The 18,818-nt window shown below is 39.9% G+C and overlaps 1 protein-coding gene across 10 annotated transcripts in view; it reads right to left on the bottom strand.

The window, feature by feature from the left end:
- Sema1a (semaphorin 1a) overlaps positions 1-18,818 on the bottom strand; it is a 699,485-nt gene that overhangs the window by 131,521 nt on the left and 549,146 nt on the right. For all 10 annotated transcript variants that reach the window (XM_090377935.1, XM_090377936.1, XM_090377934.1 and 7 more), the window contains one exon: positions 1,770-1,844. In XM_090377935.1, coding sequence (XP_090234061.1) covers positions 1,770-1,844 — 75 coding nt within the window. The remainder of the gene's footprint in view (positions 1-1,769; positions 1,845-18,818) is intronic.

The raw sequence follows: 18,818 nt of genomic DNA, 5'->3' as shown, positions 1-18,818 counted from the left end.
ATACTGTTGCACATGGAAGACTGCTGCACAAATTGGAGCTGTGTGGCATTGGAAGCAAATTGCTGCTATGGATAAGGGGATGGTTGAGTGGCACAAGACAGAGAGTGGTAATCAATGGACACCACTGCTCAACGTGGACTAATGTTATTAGTGGAGTTCCTCAGGGTTCAGTGTTGGGTCCGTTGTTGTTTTCGGTGTTTATGAATGATATTGATGATGGGATATCAAATTTAATGTCCAAGTTTGCAGATGATACAAAGGTTGGCAGGGTTGTTAAGGACACTACTGACGCTATGCTGCTGCAACAGGATCTGGAAAGGTTGAACAGATGGGCTGAGAGGTGGCAAATGAAGTTTAACACTGACAAATGTAAAGTACTACATATGGGAAACAGTAACCCCAGAGCAACGTATCAACTCTGCGGTACTACACTGACAGTGGTGGAGAATGAAAAGGACCTGGGGGTAATTGTGCAGGCAGATATGAAGTTCTCTGAGCAGTGCAGACGAGCTGCAAGAGTAGCTCATGGTGTCTTGTCAATGATATACAGGAATTTTTTTAGCAGGGATAAGGAGGTGATTATTCCCTTGTATAAGGCAATGGTTAGGCCACATCTTGAGTACTGTATACAGGTCTGGAGGCCTCATTTCAAGAAGGATGTAGAGCTGCTGGAACGGGTACAGAGAAGGGCAACAAGATTAGTGAATGGAACAAAGGGTTGCTCTTACGAAGAAATGCTTAAGTTTTGCAAATTACAGAGTCTGGAGACTAGGCATCGGCGAGGTGATCTGATAGAGGTGTATAAGGCTTTGAATGGTTTGAGCATGCTCAATGCCAATGGGATTCTTCATCTTGCTCAGAATAATCACCTCAGAGGGCATAAATTCAAATTGAGGAAGGACGGATGTCGGATAGATGTGCGGAAATTTGCCTTTGGCCAGCGGGTGGTTGGTTGGTGGAACCGACTTCCATCACTTGTTGTTGAAGTTGATAGCCTAAACAAATTTAAAGCTGAACTGGACAGGTATTTCGAACGAACGGAGGGGTGAAATGGGAGTGGTGTGTTTTTTTTTTTTTTTTTTTGGCTGATGCTGAATAAGCTTCCTTTCTTGCATCATATGCCTCTACTAATGCTAATGCTATAGATTAACACAAACCCCACTGCAAGAAGGGGGTTGTACAGGATGGTTGGGACAGCAAAATAGTCAAGGGTATGTTTGAATGGAAAACTGTGGACTCACTGGGATCCATTATTCACTGCCTCACTGGAGGCTTGCATCCAGTTTTCACAGCCACCAAACTCCTGATTTCAGTCCAACTCAGACATGTGGGATGTTGGGAAACATGCCATTTATCACAGGTAACTGTCATTTACCATGATGAATTCAGGATGTACAATTGCCAAAGGTGGCAAAACAGAGTATTAGGTAAGTGCTGTTATGTGAAGCTAGCATCATATATGCTTCAACAACAACTTATTCAGAAAAGTAGAGAATACTTTAATATTTCACCCTACAAATTAAGATATCAGCCATTGTAATAAAAACCACTTATTCTTCAGATCAGAATTTGAAACCTCACTTCTCATATGCAATAGTAAAATCAGAAACTACTGAGAATCACTGCTTTTTAAAAATTGCCCGATTCTCGTATGTGTATTGATTCATTCCAAAAATTAAGCTACCTTTAACACTCAATTCAAGAAAGAAAACTAAATTATAATTAAATGGAGCTTTTTCACCAGAAAAGGTTTTCAGCAAACTAATTACCTGTGACGAGAACTTGAACAGACTCCTTTACTTCTATCCCAAGCACAATAAGGATCTTGAAGACGGACACATCTCCTGCAAAAAAATTAAAGCAGTTTACTGAAGAGAGAAAGTTGTGAACTAATATTATCTACATTTCATAAAACTACTGCCTAAATTTTGTAATGTGTGTCCAAAGAAGCAACTATCATACATTTGTATTCTTGTTTCAATAAATATAAAGTTATCACTCCTAGAAGGAATGTAAATGATAACTGTCAAATAACTTATGTATAAATATGTCATTTGGCAATGTTACATACATACACATCCATTCTATTCTGTGATTTTTTGTGACATTTACATTAATCCTAGCAGAATAAGTTGAAAGGTACTGCATCTTCCATATGTTTTTCAGTGCTACATTAAAAAAAAGTTAACAACCATTCAGACAAGTACATATATTTCTAGCCTTTATTCCAATAATGGCAACTCCTCCATTCTATTCTGTGATTTTTTGTGACATTTACATTAATCCTAGCAGAATAAGTTGAAAGGTACTGCATCTTCCATATGTTTTTCAGTGCTACATTAAAAAAAAGTTAACAACCATTCAGACAAGTACATATATTTCTAGCCTTTATTCCAATAATGGCAACTCCTCTATTCTGCCAGCTGTGTTGGAGTTTCCATTACTGGAATAAAGTGATATATATTTATTATTAAACAAGGACAATGAACTAGGGATCAGCGATCACTACATTTCCACTTTCTGAAGGAGAAATTGAGTAATGAAATGTTATCAATTTACTGGAAGAATTTTTCCCATTTACTGGCTTAGCTTTTTATGGGCACTTTCAGTGTCATCTATATAATCTATTAGCTGCAATTCCTCCAATTTATTTTTTTATTTCCTTTTTTTTTTTTAAATGTAATGTTCTTCATAATGAAATTGCTATATTAGACAATTGTGGTTCTACTTAAATGTGGCCAGGCCTGCCTTGTTACCATCTTTGTAGAAACTGTTGTGCTTCAACATTTACTAAATGAAAGTCCATTCATGAAATGAGGTTCACATTTTTGAGTGTAGTCCAGTTACTTCTGTTGATGTATAAAGATCAACAATGCTTTTGGACAATAAGTGTCAGAGATTTACAATGGGCCACATTGAAAACATGTTTAATATAACAAATGCTAAGCCATATAAAATGATATTTATTCTAAAGTTGAAGGAAAATTGAAGGAAATAAATTGAGGGGCCCATCAAGCTCTCAGCTGCCCACATCAACGCCAGAGCTTGCACTTGGTCATCAGGCAACACAGAAGCAGCCCCCTAGGCAGAATGCGCTGGTCCCACAGGAACTAGTAGTTGTTGGTGACTCTATTGTCAGGGAAACGGGGAACATGCTTTGTAAAAAGGATAGGTGGAATAGGACCAGGGTATGTCTGCCAGGGGCAAAGGTTGATGACATTGTAGAGCGGATATCATCTTTTAAGGGCACAAAAGGTGATATAGTTGTACACGTTGGCACGAATGATATTAAGAGTAGGAGACCGGCGGAATTACTTAGCAAGTACAGGTCACTGCTGAAAAAAAGCAGTGAATTAGGGTTGAACTTGAAAGTGTCTGCAATTCTGCCCAGACACGATAGGAGGGAGTATATGATGAGAGCCTTGTCGATCAATTCGGCCCTGGAGGGATTGTGCAAGGCTCAAGGGGTAGAATTTTTTTCAGCCTGGACTGTACTTGTTAACAGGAGAGATTGCTTCTACAGGGATGGGATACACTTAAATAGAAAGGGTGCAAGAATTTTTGCTGATGCTGTCGAGGCAGTGTTAGGTGGGTCGGAAAACTGCTAGTTGGGGGGATACAAGGACTAATAGATTAACAGTAGCCACTGGCAGAGGTGGAAGTGATTCTTGCACTGCTTCTATTGAAATGAGCAGAAGTCTGAAAAACAAGATGCAGGATATTTCAGAGACTGCTGGTAGTCATTGCGTTACAAGTAAACACATGGGTTGTGTTAGGGTAGCTAAGAATAGAAACAGGTGCATGTATACCTGCGTGTACACCAATGCTAGGAGTTTGGTAAATAAATTTGATGAATTTGAGGTATTGCTCAAAACATCAAAGGCAGATATTGTTGGGATATCAGAGACGTGGTGTCACACAGATATAGGTAATGCGGAACTGGAATTTGGGGAATACAATGTGTATAGAAAGGATAGACAGGACAGGAGAGGAGGAGGGGTTATGCTATTAATTAAGAAACACATAAAGTCCAAGGAAGTGAAGCCAGTCGACATCGATGGACAGGGCAGTGCCGAATCAGTTTGGTGTGACATAAGCATAGGGAAATCAAAATTGAGAGTAGGAGTGTGCTATAGGCCTAATGACTCTGATGAGTATAATAAGATATTGTACAGGGAAATAGAGTGGGCCAGTAAATCAGAGAGTCTTATAATGGGGGATTTTAATTTCCCAGATATTGACTGGAATTTGTGGGTTGGTCACTCGCACACTAGCAAGGCTTTTGTGGATTTATTGGATGATTGTTTTCTACACCAGCATGTTCGTGAGGCAACAAGAGGGAGCAATACTCTTGATCTGATTATCAGTAGTGACTCTTCATGCATTAAGAACCTGCAGATAAATGAACCACTAGGTGGCAGTGATCACAGTGTGTTGAAGTGGGATTTACTCAAGGAGGTAACTACCATCAGAGGTAAAGGGAAGGGTTTTTGTTTTCGTAAAGGCGACTATGATGGTCTGAGACAGTATTTAAATTCTATACAGTGGGACCAACTGATGATGTTACCAACAGCAAACTCAAAATGGGAAGCATTCAAGGAACTAATCTTGGAGGCTACCAGGCTTTACATACCAACTAAGAAATATTGTTCAAGGTTTAGGCCTAAATGGTTGTCAGATGAACTAATGAGACATGTGGCAGAGAAGAAAAATGCATGGGATACATATAAATTAATGGGTGACATGGAAGCCTATGATAGATATAAGTTGGTCTGTAACCAAGTCACAAAGGAGATTAGGCAGGCAAAGGCAGACTACGAAAAATCCTTGGCAAAGGATGCAAAGAAAAACAGAAAAGAGTTCTTTACATACTTGAACTCGAGAAGGAAAGGGATGAATCAGATTGGTCCACTGGATATTGATGGTTCAACAGTTGAGGATCCTGCTCAGGTGGCTAACAATCTAAACGAGTATTTTGCATCTACATTCACGCATGAGGAGTTATTCAGGAAGGAGAATGATGTAGGTAAAGTAAACATTGGCAGTGAGCTGGATGATTTTGTAATAACTGAGAGGAAAGTGGAGGAGAGATTGTTGAGGATAAACATAAAAAAGGCACCTGGGGTGGATGGGATCTATCCAGTTATATTAAAGGAGGCAGCAAAGGAAGTAAGCAAACCCTTAGCCATAATTATGAGAGCTTCTTTGGACTCAGGGGAGGTACCCATAGACTGGAGATGTGCAAATGTAACCCCAATTCACAAAGGAGGATCAAAGGCTGACACAAGTAATTATAGACCTGTTAGTTTAACTTCTGTTCCAGGTAAATTAATGGAGGCACTGGTTAAAGAAGCACTGCAGGATCATCTAGACAAGAATTCAGTTATAGCTCAGACGCAGCATGGTTTTGTTAAGGGCAGGTCTTGCCTGACCAATTTGATTGGATACTATGATGTAGTCACAAAAGAACTGGATGCAGGGAATAACTTTGATATTATATATTTGGATCTTAGAAAGGCTTTTGATACTGTTGCACATGGAAGACTGCTGCACAAATTGGAGCAGTGTGGCATTGGAGGCAAATTGCTGCTATGGATAAGGGGATGGTTGAGTGGCAGAAGACAGAGAGTGGTAATCAATGGACACTGCTCAACGTGGACTAATGTTATTAGTGGAGTTCCTCAAGGTTCAGTGTTGGGTCCGTTGTTGTTTTCGGTGTTTATGAATGATATTGATGATGGGATATCAAGTTTAATGTCCAAGTTTGCAGATGATACAAAGGTTGGCAGGGTCGTCAAGGACACTACTGACGCTATGCTGCTGCAACAGGATCTGGAAAGGTTGAACAGATGGGCTGAGAGGTGGCAAATGAAGTTTAACATTGACAAATGTAAAGTACTGCATATGGGAAACAGTAACCCCAGAGCAACGTATCAACTCTGCGGTACCACACTGACAGTGGTGGAGAATGAAAAGGACCTGGGGGTAATTGTGCAGGGAGATATGAAGTTCTCTGAGCAGTGCAGACGAGCTGCAAGAGTAGCTCATGGTGTCTTGTCAATGATATACAGGAATTTTTCTAGCAGGGATAAGGAGGTGATTATTCCCTTGTATAAGGCAATGGTTAGGCCACATCTTGAGTACTGTATACAGGTCTGGAGGCCTCATTTCAAGAAGGATGTAGAGCTGCTGGAACGGGTACAGAGAAGGGCAACAAGATTAGTAAATGGAACAAAGGGTTGCTCTTACGAAGAAAGGCTTAAGTTTTGCAAATTACAGAGTCTGGAGACTAGGCACCGGCGAGGTGATCTGATAGAGGTGTATAAGGCCTTGAATGGTTTGAGCATGCTCAATGCCAATGGGATTCTTCATCTTTCTCAGAATAATCACCTCAGAGGGCATAAATTCAAATTGAGGAAGGACGGATGTCGGATAGATGTGCGGAAATTTGCCTTTGGCCAGCGGGTGGTTGGTTGGTGGAACCGACTTCCATCACTTGTTGTTGAAGTTGATAGCCTAAACAAATTTAAAGCTCAACTGGACAGGTATTTCGAACGAACGGAGGGGTGAAATGGGAGAGGGTTTTTTTTTTTTTTTTTTTTGGGCTGATGCTGAATAAGCTTGCTTTCTTGCATCGTATGCCTCTACTAATGCTAATGCTAAAATAAATATCATTTTATATGGCTTAGCATTCAACAAACTGTTGAATTATTCATTCAACAGTTTGTTGCTTTTAATTCTGAATACAAAGAAATTGTAATTAAATTAATACATAAATGTAATAAATGTACTATGTTAAAGACAAGAAATGTAAAAATGCCATTGCATATAGCGTTTGTGTGTATTTTCATATATTTTATTGCATATTATTCAATGTCTAATAATAACGATCTGCTCCCTGTACTTCAGGAAATGCTTAATCCACCTTAGGATATCGCTCATAATCCAAATACATTTCAATTTATGCAGCAGCTCTTCATGTAAAATAGAAAAGTGGTTTGCTAAAATCTTAATGGATAATGTTAAAATTGATTCCTACACTTAAATCCCGCTGTATGACCAAGCCATGTAGTTTATTGTGCTGGTCAAACAAGACAGCCTTTATGTATCTTTATGTATGTATTGTGATTTAGGATATCATACATCAAGATAATGTTGAAATGCATCCTTAACCATAGCCTCCATGAGATTACCAGCCATTTTTACAGATCGGTTGATTGTTACCCAATTCATCTTCCAAAGTTACCCATTTCTTGATTTACATCACCCATCTGGTGGAGGGGGTTACCTCGAATCCAATGGTGATCTCATAATTAATCCTGAAGGTTTAGCACAGCCTCTTTCAAAATGACTAGGTGAATACTATCAGTACCTGGAACATGACACTTTCAAGTTCAACAGCATTTCTGCTACCATTTCATGGTATCATATATCATAAAGTGCTCAGACACAAATATCACAATATCCCCCAGCCTTAAAGATTCTACTACAGAAAAGATTAATTCAAATACCTATTCAGCTCACCAAAAACACCTATGATCATGCCATTTTCAATAATCAAAGGCCTTACCTGGTTTACTCCTTTTCTGAATAATATATTATTTATTAGCTATATGAATATAGCTAATATTTAATAAATATTAGTTACATATGAATGAAACTTCTTGTCCCTTTTTTTGTTCTCACACCTAATGAGAACAAATTTAAATGTTTCTAAAAATTAATTTATTTGTTAATAGTTATAAAGCATTAAATGTTTTCATGCCCAAATTCCTGGAAAATCTTCTTTTACTGACTGTACTCTGTTTTGAGTGGCAAGTTCCTGAATACAGTCAGGTATGCTACAATGAACAGTTTTTATCAATAAAATCAGGATGCTACAACGAACGATGAGGAATACTATCGGCTGATGTAGCACGTACACGTATGCATGATGTGTGGTTTAGAGCACTTCCCACTCTAATTTCCTGCTTTAATTAGAGCATCAGTTATTATCTTTGTTATCGTTTGTAAGGTTCGGTTATTAGTTTAGTTATCTGCCCTTCAGCAGTGAAAATCTTTTTAATTACAGTATTCTGCTATATAATTTTACCATGAGCAGGTAAAATAGAGTGAGAAAGCTAATTAACTTATACATTAAGAAAGAAATAATTTCCAAGAGAGAAAGTGGAAAAACTGTAGATCTAAGTGCTGAACATGGTATGGCTAAATCAACAATCAATAGAATTTTAAAAAACAAGGAAGGAAAAAAGTGCACAGGTCGTGAAGGGAATCTCTAGGTTAAGCAGTTCACATTGTAATATCACAGAAAAGATGTAACCTCTTCTATTAGTGTGGATTAGTGAAAAATAAATGGCAGGTGATAGTGTCAGTGAGGTGATTACTTGTGAAAATGCCACACAATTTTTATTATTATTAGCCATATAGTGTAAGGCTTATACTGCACAAGCCAAAAAAAAAAAAAAAAAAAAACCAAGTTACCCTGAGAGTGAGAGAGAGGAATCACCAAGAAATAGAAAAATGACGATATCCAGCTCAGGACCCTGGGTGTGCCAAGCCCATACTCACCAGATGTAAGCCCCTGGGGTTGTTTGAGGAACTTGGTGCAAAGGCTGCTAGTACAAGTATGGGTTCCATAAATGAGTTTTTTTTTGGCACCAAGGAGTGGTTTACCTGATTTTGGAAAAGGACCGGATTACAGTGTTGTGAGGCATGGTGAAGCTGCCGGTGCAGATAGGGACGCTGCTGAGCAACGTTGTGAGAAATTTAAGAAAATAATTAAGGATGGGGGTTTTCTTCTGCAGCAGGCATTTAACTACAACGAAACTAGCCTTTTCTGGAAAAGAATGCCATGCAGAACATATCATGAAGGAGTAGACCACCTTGCCTGGCCATAAGCCAATGAAAGACCGGCTTACATTGCTCTTTTGTGGCAATGCTTCGGATGACTGCAAAGTCAGACCACTGCTCGCGTACCATTCAGAAAAACCCCAGAGCTTTTAAAAACATCAGGAAAAACCGCCTTGGAGTTCCAACCACAAGGCTTGGGTGACCAGGAGTCTTTTCTCCGACTGGGTGACAGGTGTTTGGCCCCACTATCCGTGACTAACTTAGGGAGAAGGATCTTCCATTGAAGGTTCTTTTGGTCATGGACAATAAACCAGCCCACCCCCCTAATTTGACGGAAGAATTACCAGATGAATTACCAGTTATCAAGGTTCACTTCTTGCCACCTAACACGATGCCTCTCCTCCAGCCATTGGACCAGCAGGTGATCGTAAATCTCTACACTAAGGCACTGTTCAGAAAAAATTGAGGCCACTTCTTCCAGCAATGTGACTCTGAAGGACTTTTGGAAGGGTCACTTCAATATAGCAGATGCCATTTTCCTAATTGTGGTTGCTTAGAAGGAAATTTCTGTTAGGTGCTTGAATTCGGCTTAGAGGCCATTGTGGCCGGATGCTGTGGCTCCAAGTAACTTTGAAGGCATTCAACAGTTGGAGGAAGAGCCTATTGTGCAGGAAATTGTGTGTCTGGGCAGTACTTTGGGCCTAGAGATCAATGAGGAGGACATGGAGGACCACAGGAAGGAGCTAGCAGAGCTTCACAATGAAGAGGCAGAGGAACTGAAGAAGAGGAAAGCTTCCAGAGACGAGAAGGAAGAGGACAAGTAACATTAGCATTAGCATTAGCAGAGGCATATGATGCAAGAAAGCAAGCTTATTCAGCATCAGCCAAAAAAAACAAAAAAAAAAAAAAAAACCCACTCCCATTTCACCCCTCCATTCGTTCGAAATACCTGTCCAGTTGAGCTTTAAATTTGTTTAGGCTATCAACTTCAACAACCAGTGATGGAAGTCGGTTCCACCAACCAACCACCCGCTGGCCAAAGGCAAATTTCCGCACATCTATCCGACATCCGTCCTTCCTCAATTTGAATTTATGCCCTCTGAGGTGATTATTCTGAGAAAGATGAAGAATCCCATTGGCATTGAGCATGCTCAAACCATTCAAAGCCTTATACACCTCTATCAGATCACCTCGCCGGTGCCTAGTCTCCAGACTCTGTAATTTGCAAAACTTAAGCCTTTCTTCGTAAGAGCAACCCTTTGTTCCATTTACTAATCTTGTTGCCCTTCTCTGTACCCGTTCCAGCAGCTCTACATCCTTCTTGAAATGAGGCCTCCAGACCTGTATACAGTACTCAAGATGTGGCCTTACCATTGCCTTATACAAGGGAATAATCACCTCCTTATCCCTGCTAGAAAAATTCCTGTATATCATTGACAAGACACCATGAGCTACTCTTGCAGCTCGTCTGCACTGCTCAGAGAACTTCATATCTGCCTGCACAATTACCCCCAGGTCCTTTTCATTCTCCACCACTGTCAGTGTAGTACCGCAGAGTTGATACGTTGCTCTGGGGTTACTGTTTCCCATATGCAGCACTTTACATTTGTCGATGTTAAACCTCATTTGCCACCTCTCAGCCCATCTGTTCAACCTGTCCAGATCCTGTTGCAGCAGCATAGCGTCAGTATTGTCCTTAACGACCCTGCCAACCTTTGTATCATCTGCAAACTTGGACATTAAACTTGATATCCCATCATCAATATCATTCATAAACACCGAAAACAACAACGGACCCAACACTGAACCTTGAGGAACTCCACTAATAACATTAGTCCACGTTGAGCAGTGTCCATTGATTACCACTCTCTGTCTTCTGCCACTCAACCATCCCCTTATCCATAGCAGCAATTTGCCTCCAATGCCACACTGCTCCAATTTGTGCAGCAGTCTTCCATGTGCAACAGTATCAAAAGCCTTTCTAAGATCCAAATATATAATATCAAAGTTATTCCCTGCATCCAGTTCTTTTGTGACTACATCATAGTATCCAATCAAATTGGTCAGGCAAGACCTGCCCTTAACAAAACCATGCTGCGTCTGAGCTATAACTGAATTCTTGTCTAGATGATCCTGCAGTGCTTCTTTAACTAGTGCCTCCATTAATTTACCTGGAACAGAAGTTAAACTAACAGGTCTATAATTACTTGTGTCAGCCTTTGAACCTCCTTTGTGAATTGGGGTCACATTTGCACATCTCCAGTCCATGGGTACCTCCCCTGAGTCCAAGGAAGCTCTCATAATTATGGCTAAGGGTTTGCTTACTTCCTTTTCTGCCTCCTTTAATATAACTGGATAGATCCCATCCACCCCAGGTGCCTTTTTTATGTTTATCCTCAACAATCTCTCCTCCACTTTCCTCTCAGTTATTACAAAATCATCCAGCTCACTGCCAATGTTTACTTTACCTACATCATTCTCCTTCCTGAATAACTCCTCATGCGTGAATGTAGATGCAAAATACTCGTTTAGATTGTTAGCCACCTGAGCAGGATCCTCAACTGTTGAACCATCAATATCCAGTGGACCAATCTGATTCATCCCTTTCCTTTTCGAGTTCAAGTATGTAAAGAACTCTTTTCTGTTTTTCTTTGCATCCTTTGCCAAGGATTTTTCATAGTCTGCCTTTGCCTGCCTAATCTCCTTTGTGACTTGGTTACAGACCAACTTATATCTATCATAGGCTTCCATGTCACCCATTAATTTATATGTATCCCATGCATTTTTCTTCTCTGCCACATGTCTCATTAGTTCATCTGACAACCATTTAGGCCTAAACCTTGAACAATATTTCTTAGTTGGTATGTAAAGCCTGGTAGCCTCCAAGATTAGTTCCTTGAATGCTTCCCATTTTGAGTTTGCTGTTGGTAACATCATCAGTTGGTCCCACTGTATAGAATTTAAATACTGTCTCAGACCATCATAGTCGCCTTTACGAAAACAAAAACCCTTCCCTTTACCTCTGATGGTAGTTACCTCCTTGAGTAAATCCCACTTCAACACACTGTGATCACTGCCACCTAGTGGTTCATTTATCTGCAGGTTCTTAATGCATGAAGAATCACTACTGATAATCAGATCAAGAGTATTGCTCCCTCTTGTTGCCTCACGAACATGCTGATGTAGAAAACAATCATCCAATAAATCCACAAAAGCCTTGCTAGTGTGCGAGTGACCAACCCACAAATTCCAGTCAATATCTGGGAAATTAAAGTCCCCCATTATAAGACTCTCTGATTTACTGGCCCACTCTATTTCCCTGTACAATATCTTATTATACTCATCAGAGTCATTAGGCCTATAGCACACTCCTACTCTCAATTTTGATTTCCCTATGCTTATGTCACACCAAACTGACTCGACGCTGCCCTGTCCATCGATGTCGACTGGCTTCACTTCCTTGGACTTTATGTGTTTCTTAATTAATAGCATGACCCCTCCTCCCCTCCTGTCCTGTCTATCCTTTCTATACACATTGTATTCCCCAAATTCCAGTTCCGCATTACTTATATCTGTGTGACACCACGTCTCTGATATCCCAACAATATCTGCCTTTGATGTTTTGAGCAATACCTCAAATTCATCAAATTTATTTACCAAACTCCTAGCATTGGTGTACACGCAGGTATACATGCACCTGTTTCTATTCTTAGCTACCCTAACACAACCCATGTGTTTACTTGTACCGCAATGACTACCAGCAGTCTCTGAAATATCCTGCATCCTGTTTTTCAGACTTCTGCTCATTTCAATAGAAGCAGTGCAAGAATCACTTCCACCTCTGCCACTGGCTACTGTTAATCTATTAGTCCTTGTATCCCCCCCAACTAGCAGTTTTCCGACCCACCTAACACTGCCTCGACAGCATCAGCAAAAATTCTTGCACCCTTTCTATTTAAGTGTATCCCATCCCTGTAGAAGCAATCTCTCCTGTTAACAAGTACAGTCCAGGCTGAAAAAAATTCTACCCCTTGAGCCTTGCACAATCCCTCCAGGGCCGAATTGATCGACAAGGCTCTCATCATATACTCCCTCCTATCGTGTCTGGGCAGAATTGCAGACACTTTCAAGTTCAACCCTAATTCACGGCTTTTTTTCAACAGTGACCTGTACTTGCTAAGTAATTCCGCCGGTCTCCTACTCTTAATATCATTAGTGCCGTGTACAACTATATCACCTTTTGTGCCCTTAAAAGATGATATCCGCTCTACAACGTCATCAACCTTTGCCCCTGGCAGACATACCCTGGTCCTATTCCACCTATCCTTTTTACAAAGGATGTTCCCCGTTTCCCTGACAATAGAGTCACCAACAACTACTAGTTCCTGTGGGACCAGCGCATTCTGCCTAGGGGGCTGCTTCTGTGTTGCCTGATGACCAAGTGCAAGCTCTGGCGTTGATGTGGGCAGCTGAGAGCTTGATGGGCCCCTCAATTTATTTCCTTCAAGGGCATCCACCCTGTCCTTCAAGCTCTCATAAAGGCCCATAACAACGCTGAGTTGTCGCCTGATTTCCTTGCACTCCTTACATCGTGCACACACAAAGACATCCCCCTTGGCAGTATCATGTCCCGTACCCGACTGCTCCGCAAACATCAAGCAAACAGTGCATTTTAATAGACTGTGATTCAGAGGGCAACTGCCCCCCTCAGTTCTCCCCTGAACCACAGCACTCCCATTAGCTTGAGCCTTTTGCTTTGCTGCTCTGGTCAGAGTCATGATTCCGATTTAATTCAATAAAATTCAAAACAAAAATTAAATCCTTAAGTTATATCCCAAAACAGTTATGTTATATATATATATTTTTTTCGGTATCTAGTGTTTTCTACGAGTTCCCTTTATACAACTTCCGTATCACGTGTACCACTATAGTTATGTATTAATTATTTGTTAGATTAAGTCGTTACACATATATATATATATATATATATATATATATATATAGAGAGAGAGTTAAAAGTACAATTTAATTGACAATAAAGTTTATCAAGATTAATAGATTTACTGATTAATTGGCAATATTATATTATGCACTATACGACACTAAGCTTATGCTATCGTGTAAAAATGGCGGGAATTCACGAACGGTATTTCTACGGACTCGTAAGTATTGATTAGCTTCCAAATCTTGCTATCTCAATTTAGAATAAACTAAGGATCCTGACTAGGTCTATAATCTACTTATAGAAGATAATTTGATATAACAGTTGGTTAATAAATCGACTAAATTTGGTTAAAAAAAAAAATTTGGTTTGTGACACGTGGATTTGATACCGTTACCGATACTAAGTAATATCTACAAAATCTCTGTCTAAGTTAAACTTTAAACTAAGTATCGTAACTAGGAATATAAAGCTACTCTAGAAAATAAGTTAATATGACAGAAAATAAATCAGGAAAAACTTCTCTGTTTGAAGAGCTTTAAGGAGCAATGTCTGCACAGGCTAAAAAGAGGTGTTCCCTTGCTGGAATAAACTATCAAAACGTTTAAAAGATTATCACCCAGATATTGCCGCTGTGGAAATGGGCCTTAATCATTTTAATGACACCTTGATGGCCCACTTTTGGTGGGTCCAAAAATTCAGGATAAAGCAGTTAAGCCTGGATTTATTCTTCAAAAAGGTGGACAAACTCCCTCCAACTGATGAACCTCCCCACAAGAAAGTCACCTAAGATGAGTAGAAATAACGACTTCTCCTTCCACCTCTGATTTTTTACGATTTTTGTTAGGGAAAGCTTGTTTATATTTTTACTGGGGGAATATTGTTTGCTTTTCAGATTTTATGTACAGTGTATAAAAGTTAAATTAATTTTATATTATTTTTACACTTATATTTTTCATTTTGTATTATATTTTCCTGTTTAAATCTTATTGGATGGTAACTTTGCTCTATGTTGTTGTTGTTATGTTGGTTTTTAGAAGCATTAGCAACTAAGGCCATATTGCTCCGGGAATATGCGGTGGTCATTCCCTGACCTTTCCACATCCTCCGTATTTGGTGGTGACGGGTTCGAACCCCGGTCTAATCCAGAAGCGTGTGCTAGCACTGCTGCTCCTTCCCACCTGGCTACGGAGGCGCCACTCTAGACTGTGGGCCTGGAATAGATTACCCCTAAATACATAGATTTCAATGTATGCTAGAATAATCAGATGCTATAACGAACAAGGTTCTAGAACCAATTACATTCTTTCTAGCATATCTCACTGTATATATATTCAGGAACTTATCACTCAGAACATTCAATATCTGTCAATTTCTTGATTCAACAGAGCAGTCATAACTCTCAAACTCCATGAGTGTAGACAGTCACCTGCAGAATAATTTCTGTGTTCATTCAATGCACTATTTTTATCAATATGAATTGTGCCTGAAGCTTAGAGTGCATTATAGAGTTGCATCTGTTTGAGGAAAGTAAAGATTTTGTCCACTTGTGGCATATCTGCAAGGAGAAGAGCATGCATAAGTCAGAGGGTTTATCATTGAAAATGAGGCAAACAGTTTGTTGCTCACTGTTGTAATGAAGCAATCAATAAGTCCATGTTGGATAGAAAGATAGATGTTCCAATTTATGCACTGTGGTGGGTCAGTGGCCACAAGCAGACAAAGATGTGTCAGGTGTGTGTGTGTGTAGCCATCCGTAATCATTCTAATACGACTTCATATCAGTTCTCACATGTACTGGATTTCCATGATCTAAGATTTTTTTTTTTAATACTAAAAATCATGTTATTGGCTTGAGTCTGCCAGATGTGTTGCCATTGTTCAAGACATTCTCTTTAAAATTAACTTTTAGTCAGACAACTGTGTAGTAAAGGACTGGTCTACAGGAGTTTTTGCATCTAGGATGCCATGTACGTTTCCAGCAATTCTGGCATAAACAGGGGATTGGATCCAACAAAAGAGAACTTGTTTCTTCTGCTTTAACTTCCAGATCTATCTAAGGAGTCAGTATATATATATTTATATATATAAAAAACAATGTGCAATATGGTTGTTGAGTGTAATTTGAGGCTATGTGGATAGCAAAGAGTTCTGCATTATAGATATGCTAAATCCAGTAGGGAGTTTCTTGGCTATGGTAATGTTTGGAAATAATACTGCTGCATCAACATGACTGTCAGTTTTAGATCCATCCATGTAGATTGGTGTGTACCTGGCATGCTGAGTTCAAAAAGGCATCCCTGTGAGTTCAGTGCCTTTATGTGCTTGATGCAGCGTGAAGAAGTTAGGTACAAACTCAGCACTGTTATGGGCCTTTATGAAAGCTTGAAGGACAGGGTAGATGCTATCGAGGGACTTAAATTGGGGGGGGGGGGGGGCATCGAGCTCTCAGCTTCCCACATCAATGCCAGAGCTTGCACTTGATCATCCGGCAACATTAACGGCAACCTTTTGGGCAAAATACGCTGGCCCCACAGGAGCTAGTTATTGTCGATGACTATTGTCAAGGAGACGGGAAATATATTGTGCAAAAAGGATAGGTGGAATAGGACCAGGATATGTCTGCCAGGGGAAAAAGTTGGTGTCATTGAAGAGCAGATATTTTTTAAGGGCACAAAGGTTGATAATGTTGTACACGTCAGCACTAATGACATTATGAGTAGATCTGTGGACTTACTTAACAAGTACAGGTGACCCCCGCTTAACGCTGATAATTGGTTCTGGAAAAACAGAGTGCTAAGTGAATCCGCGTTAAGCGAGCACAGCATTCCCATAAGGTAACATATGTATTTGTGAGTTGCAATCGGTGCCACTGGATATTTCCTGATCAATAATAAACAGTACTGAAAAGATGCACAAATGCCAGTCAAAATATTTAATATTCAAATATTTGTACATATAAAATATTCTGCATTACATTAGCATTAATAGACGCATTTGATGCAAGAAAGCAAAACTTATGCAGCATCAGCCAAAAAAAAAAAAAAAAAAACCACTTCCACTTCACCCCTCTGTTCGTTCCAAATACCTGTCCAGCTGAGCCTTAAACTTATTTAGGCTATCAACTTCGACAAGGGATGGAAACCCCGGGGGCTCACATCTAGTGAGTATGGGCTTGGCAAACCCAGGGTCCTGAGCTGGATATCATCATTCTTCTCTTTCTTGGTGATTCCTTTCTACCTCTCTCTCTCTCTCTCTCTCTCTCTCTCTCTCTCTCTCTCTCTCTCTCTCTCTCTCTCTCTCTCTCTCTCTCTCTCTCTCTCTCTCTCTCTCTCTCTCTCTCTCTCTCGGGGTAACTTGGGAATTTTTTTTTTTTTTTTTTTTTTTTTTGGCTGGTGCAGCATAAGCCTCAGGCTTCCTTGTACCATATGGCCATTAATAATAATAATAATAATAAAAAAAGTCTGTTCCACCAACCAACCACCCGCTGGCTAAAGGCAAATTTCCGTACGTCTATCCTACATCTGTCTTTCCTCAATTTGAATTTATGCCCTCTCAGGTGATTATTCTGAGCAAGAGGAAGAATCCCATCAGCATTGAGCATGCTCAAACCATTCAAGGCTTTATACACCTCTATCATATCACTTCGCTGGTGCCTAGTCTCCAGACACCGTAATTGCAAAACTTAAGCCTTTCTTCGTAAGAGCTCCCCTTTGTTCCATTCACTAATCTTGTTGCCCTTCTCTGTACTCGTTCCAGCAGCTCTACATCCTTCTTGAAATGAGGCCTCCAGACCTGGATACGGTATTCTAGGTGTGGCCTGACCATTGCCTTATACAAGGGGAATAATCACCTCCTTATCCCTGCTAGAAAAATCCTATATATCATTGACAATACACCATGAGCTACTCTTGCAGCCCGTCTGCACTGCTCAGGAGAACTTTCATATCTGCCTGCACAACCACCCCCAAGGTCCCTTTCATTCTCTACCACTGTCAGTGTAGTACCACAGAGTTGATACATTGCTCTGGGGTTGCTGTTTCCCATGTGTAGTACTTTACATTTGTCAATGTTAAACTTCATTTGCCACCTCTCAGCCCATCTGCTCAACCTTTCCAGATCCTGTTGCAGCAGCATAGCGTCAGTAGTGTCCTTGACAACCCTGCCTACCTTTGTATCGTCTGCAAACTTCGACATTGAGCTTGATATACCCTCATCAATATCATTTATGAATACAGAAAACAATAATGGACCCAACACTGAGCCCTGAGGGACTCCACTAATAACATTAGTCCACGACGAGCAGTGTCCATTGATTACCACTCTGTCTTCTCCCCCTCAGCCACCCCTTTATCCACAGCAGCAATTTGCCTCCAATGCCACACTGCTCCAATTTGTGCAGCAGTCTTCCATGTGCAACAGTATCAAAAGCCTTTCTAAGATCCAAGTATATAATATCAAAGTTATTCCCTGCATCCAGTTCCTTTGTGACTGCATCATAGTATCCAATCAAATTGGTCAGACAAGACTTCCCCCTAACAAAACCATGCTGTGTCTGAGCTATAGCTGAAGTCTTGTCTAAATGATCCTGCAGTGCTTCTTTAACTAGTGCCTCCATTAATTTTCCTGGAACAGAAGTTAAACTCACAGGTCTATTATATACTCACAATTATATACATACGTATATAATTGTGGTAACTACTTAAGTATCAAAATTAAACTTAAAATTCCAATTAAAATCATAAATTTAATTGATCTAAATTGATTTAATTTAACCATGAAAAATGTGTCGATTTTGGGTTGTACTTTGGCCCTCTTCCTGGTAAACTAAAATGGGTTTTAATTTAAAATCCCCCCCACAGCATTACCACCAAACAATAAAGTCAACCAATCCTTCACCACTTTAAAACCTGGCATGTTTTTTTCCTTCTTTCAATATGAAACTTCTTTTTATGCATTCGCTTCCAAAAAAGTCATGCTTCATCTTTGTTAAAAACTTGTTGAGAAGTATAACTCATAATACCCC

This window comes from Mastigoproctus giganteus, chromosome 7, assembly GCF_048544385.1.
Source record: "Mastigoproctus giganteus isolate SK-2022 chromosome 7, ASM4854438v1, whole genome shotgun sequence".
Classification (NCBI taxonomy): Eukaryota; Metazoa; Arthropoda; class Arachnida; order Uropygi; family Thelyphonidae; genus Mastigoproctus; species Mastigoproctus giganteus.
The sequence above is the reverse complement of the archived record's forward strand: the minus strand, read 5'-3'. Positions and strand labels throughout refer to the sequence as shown.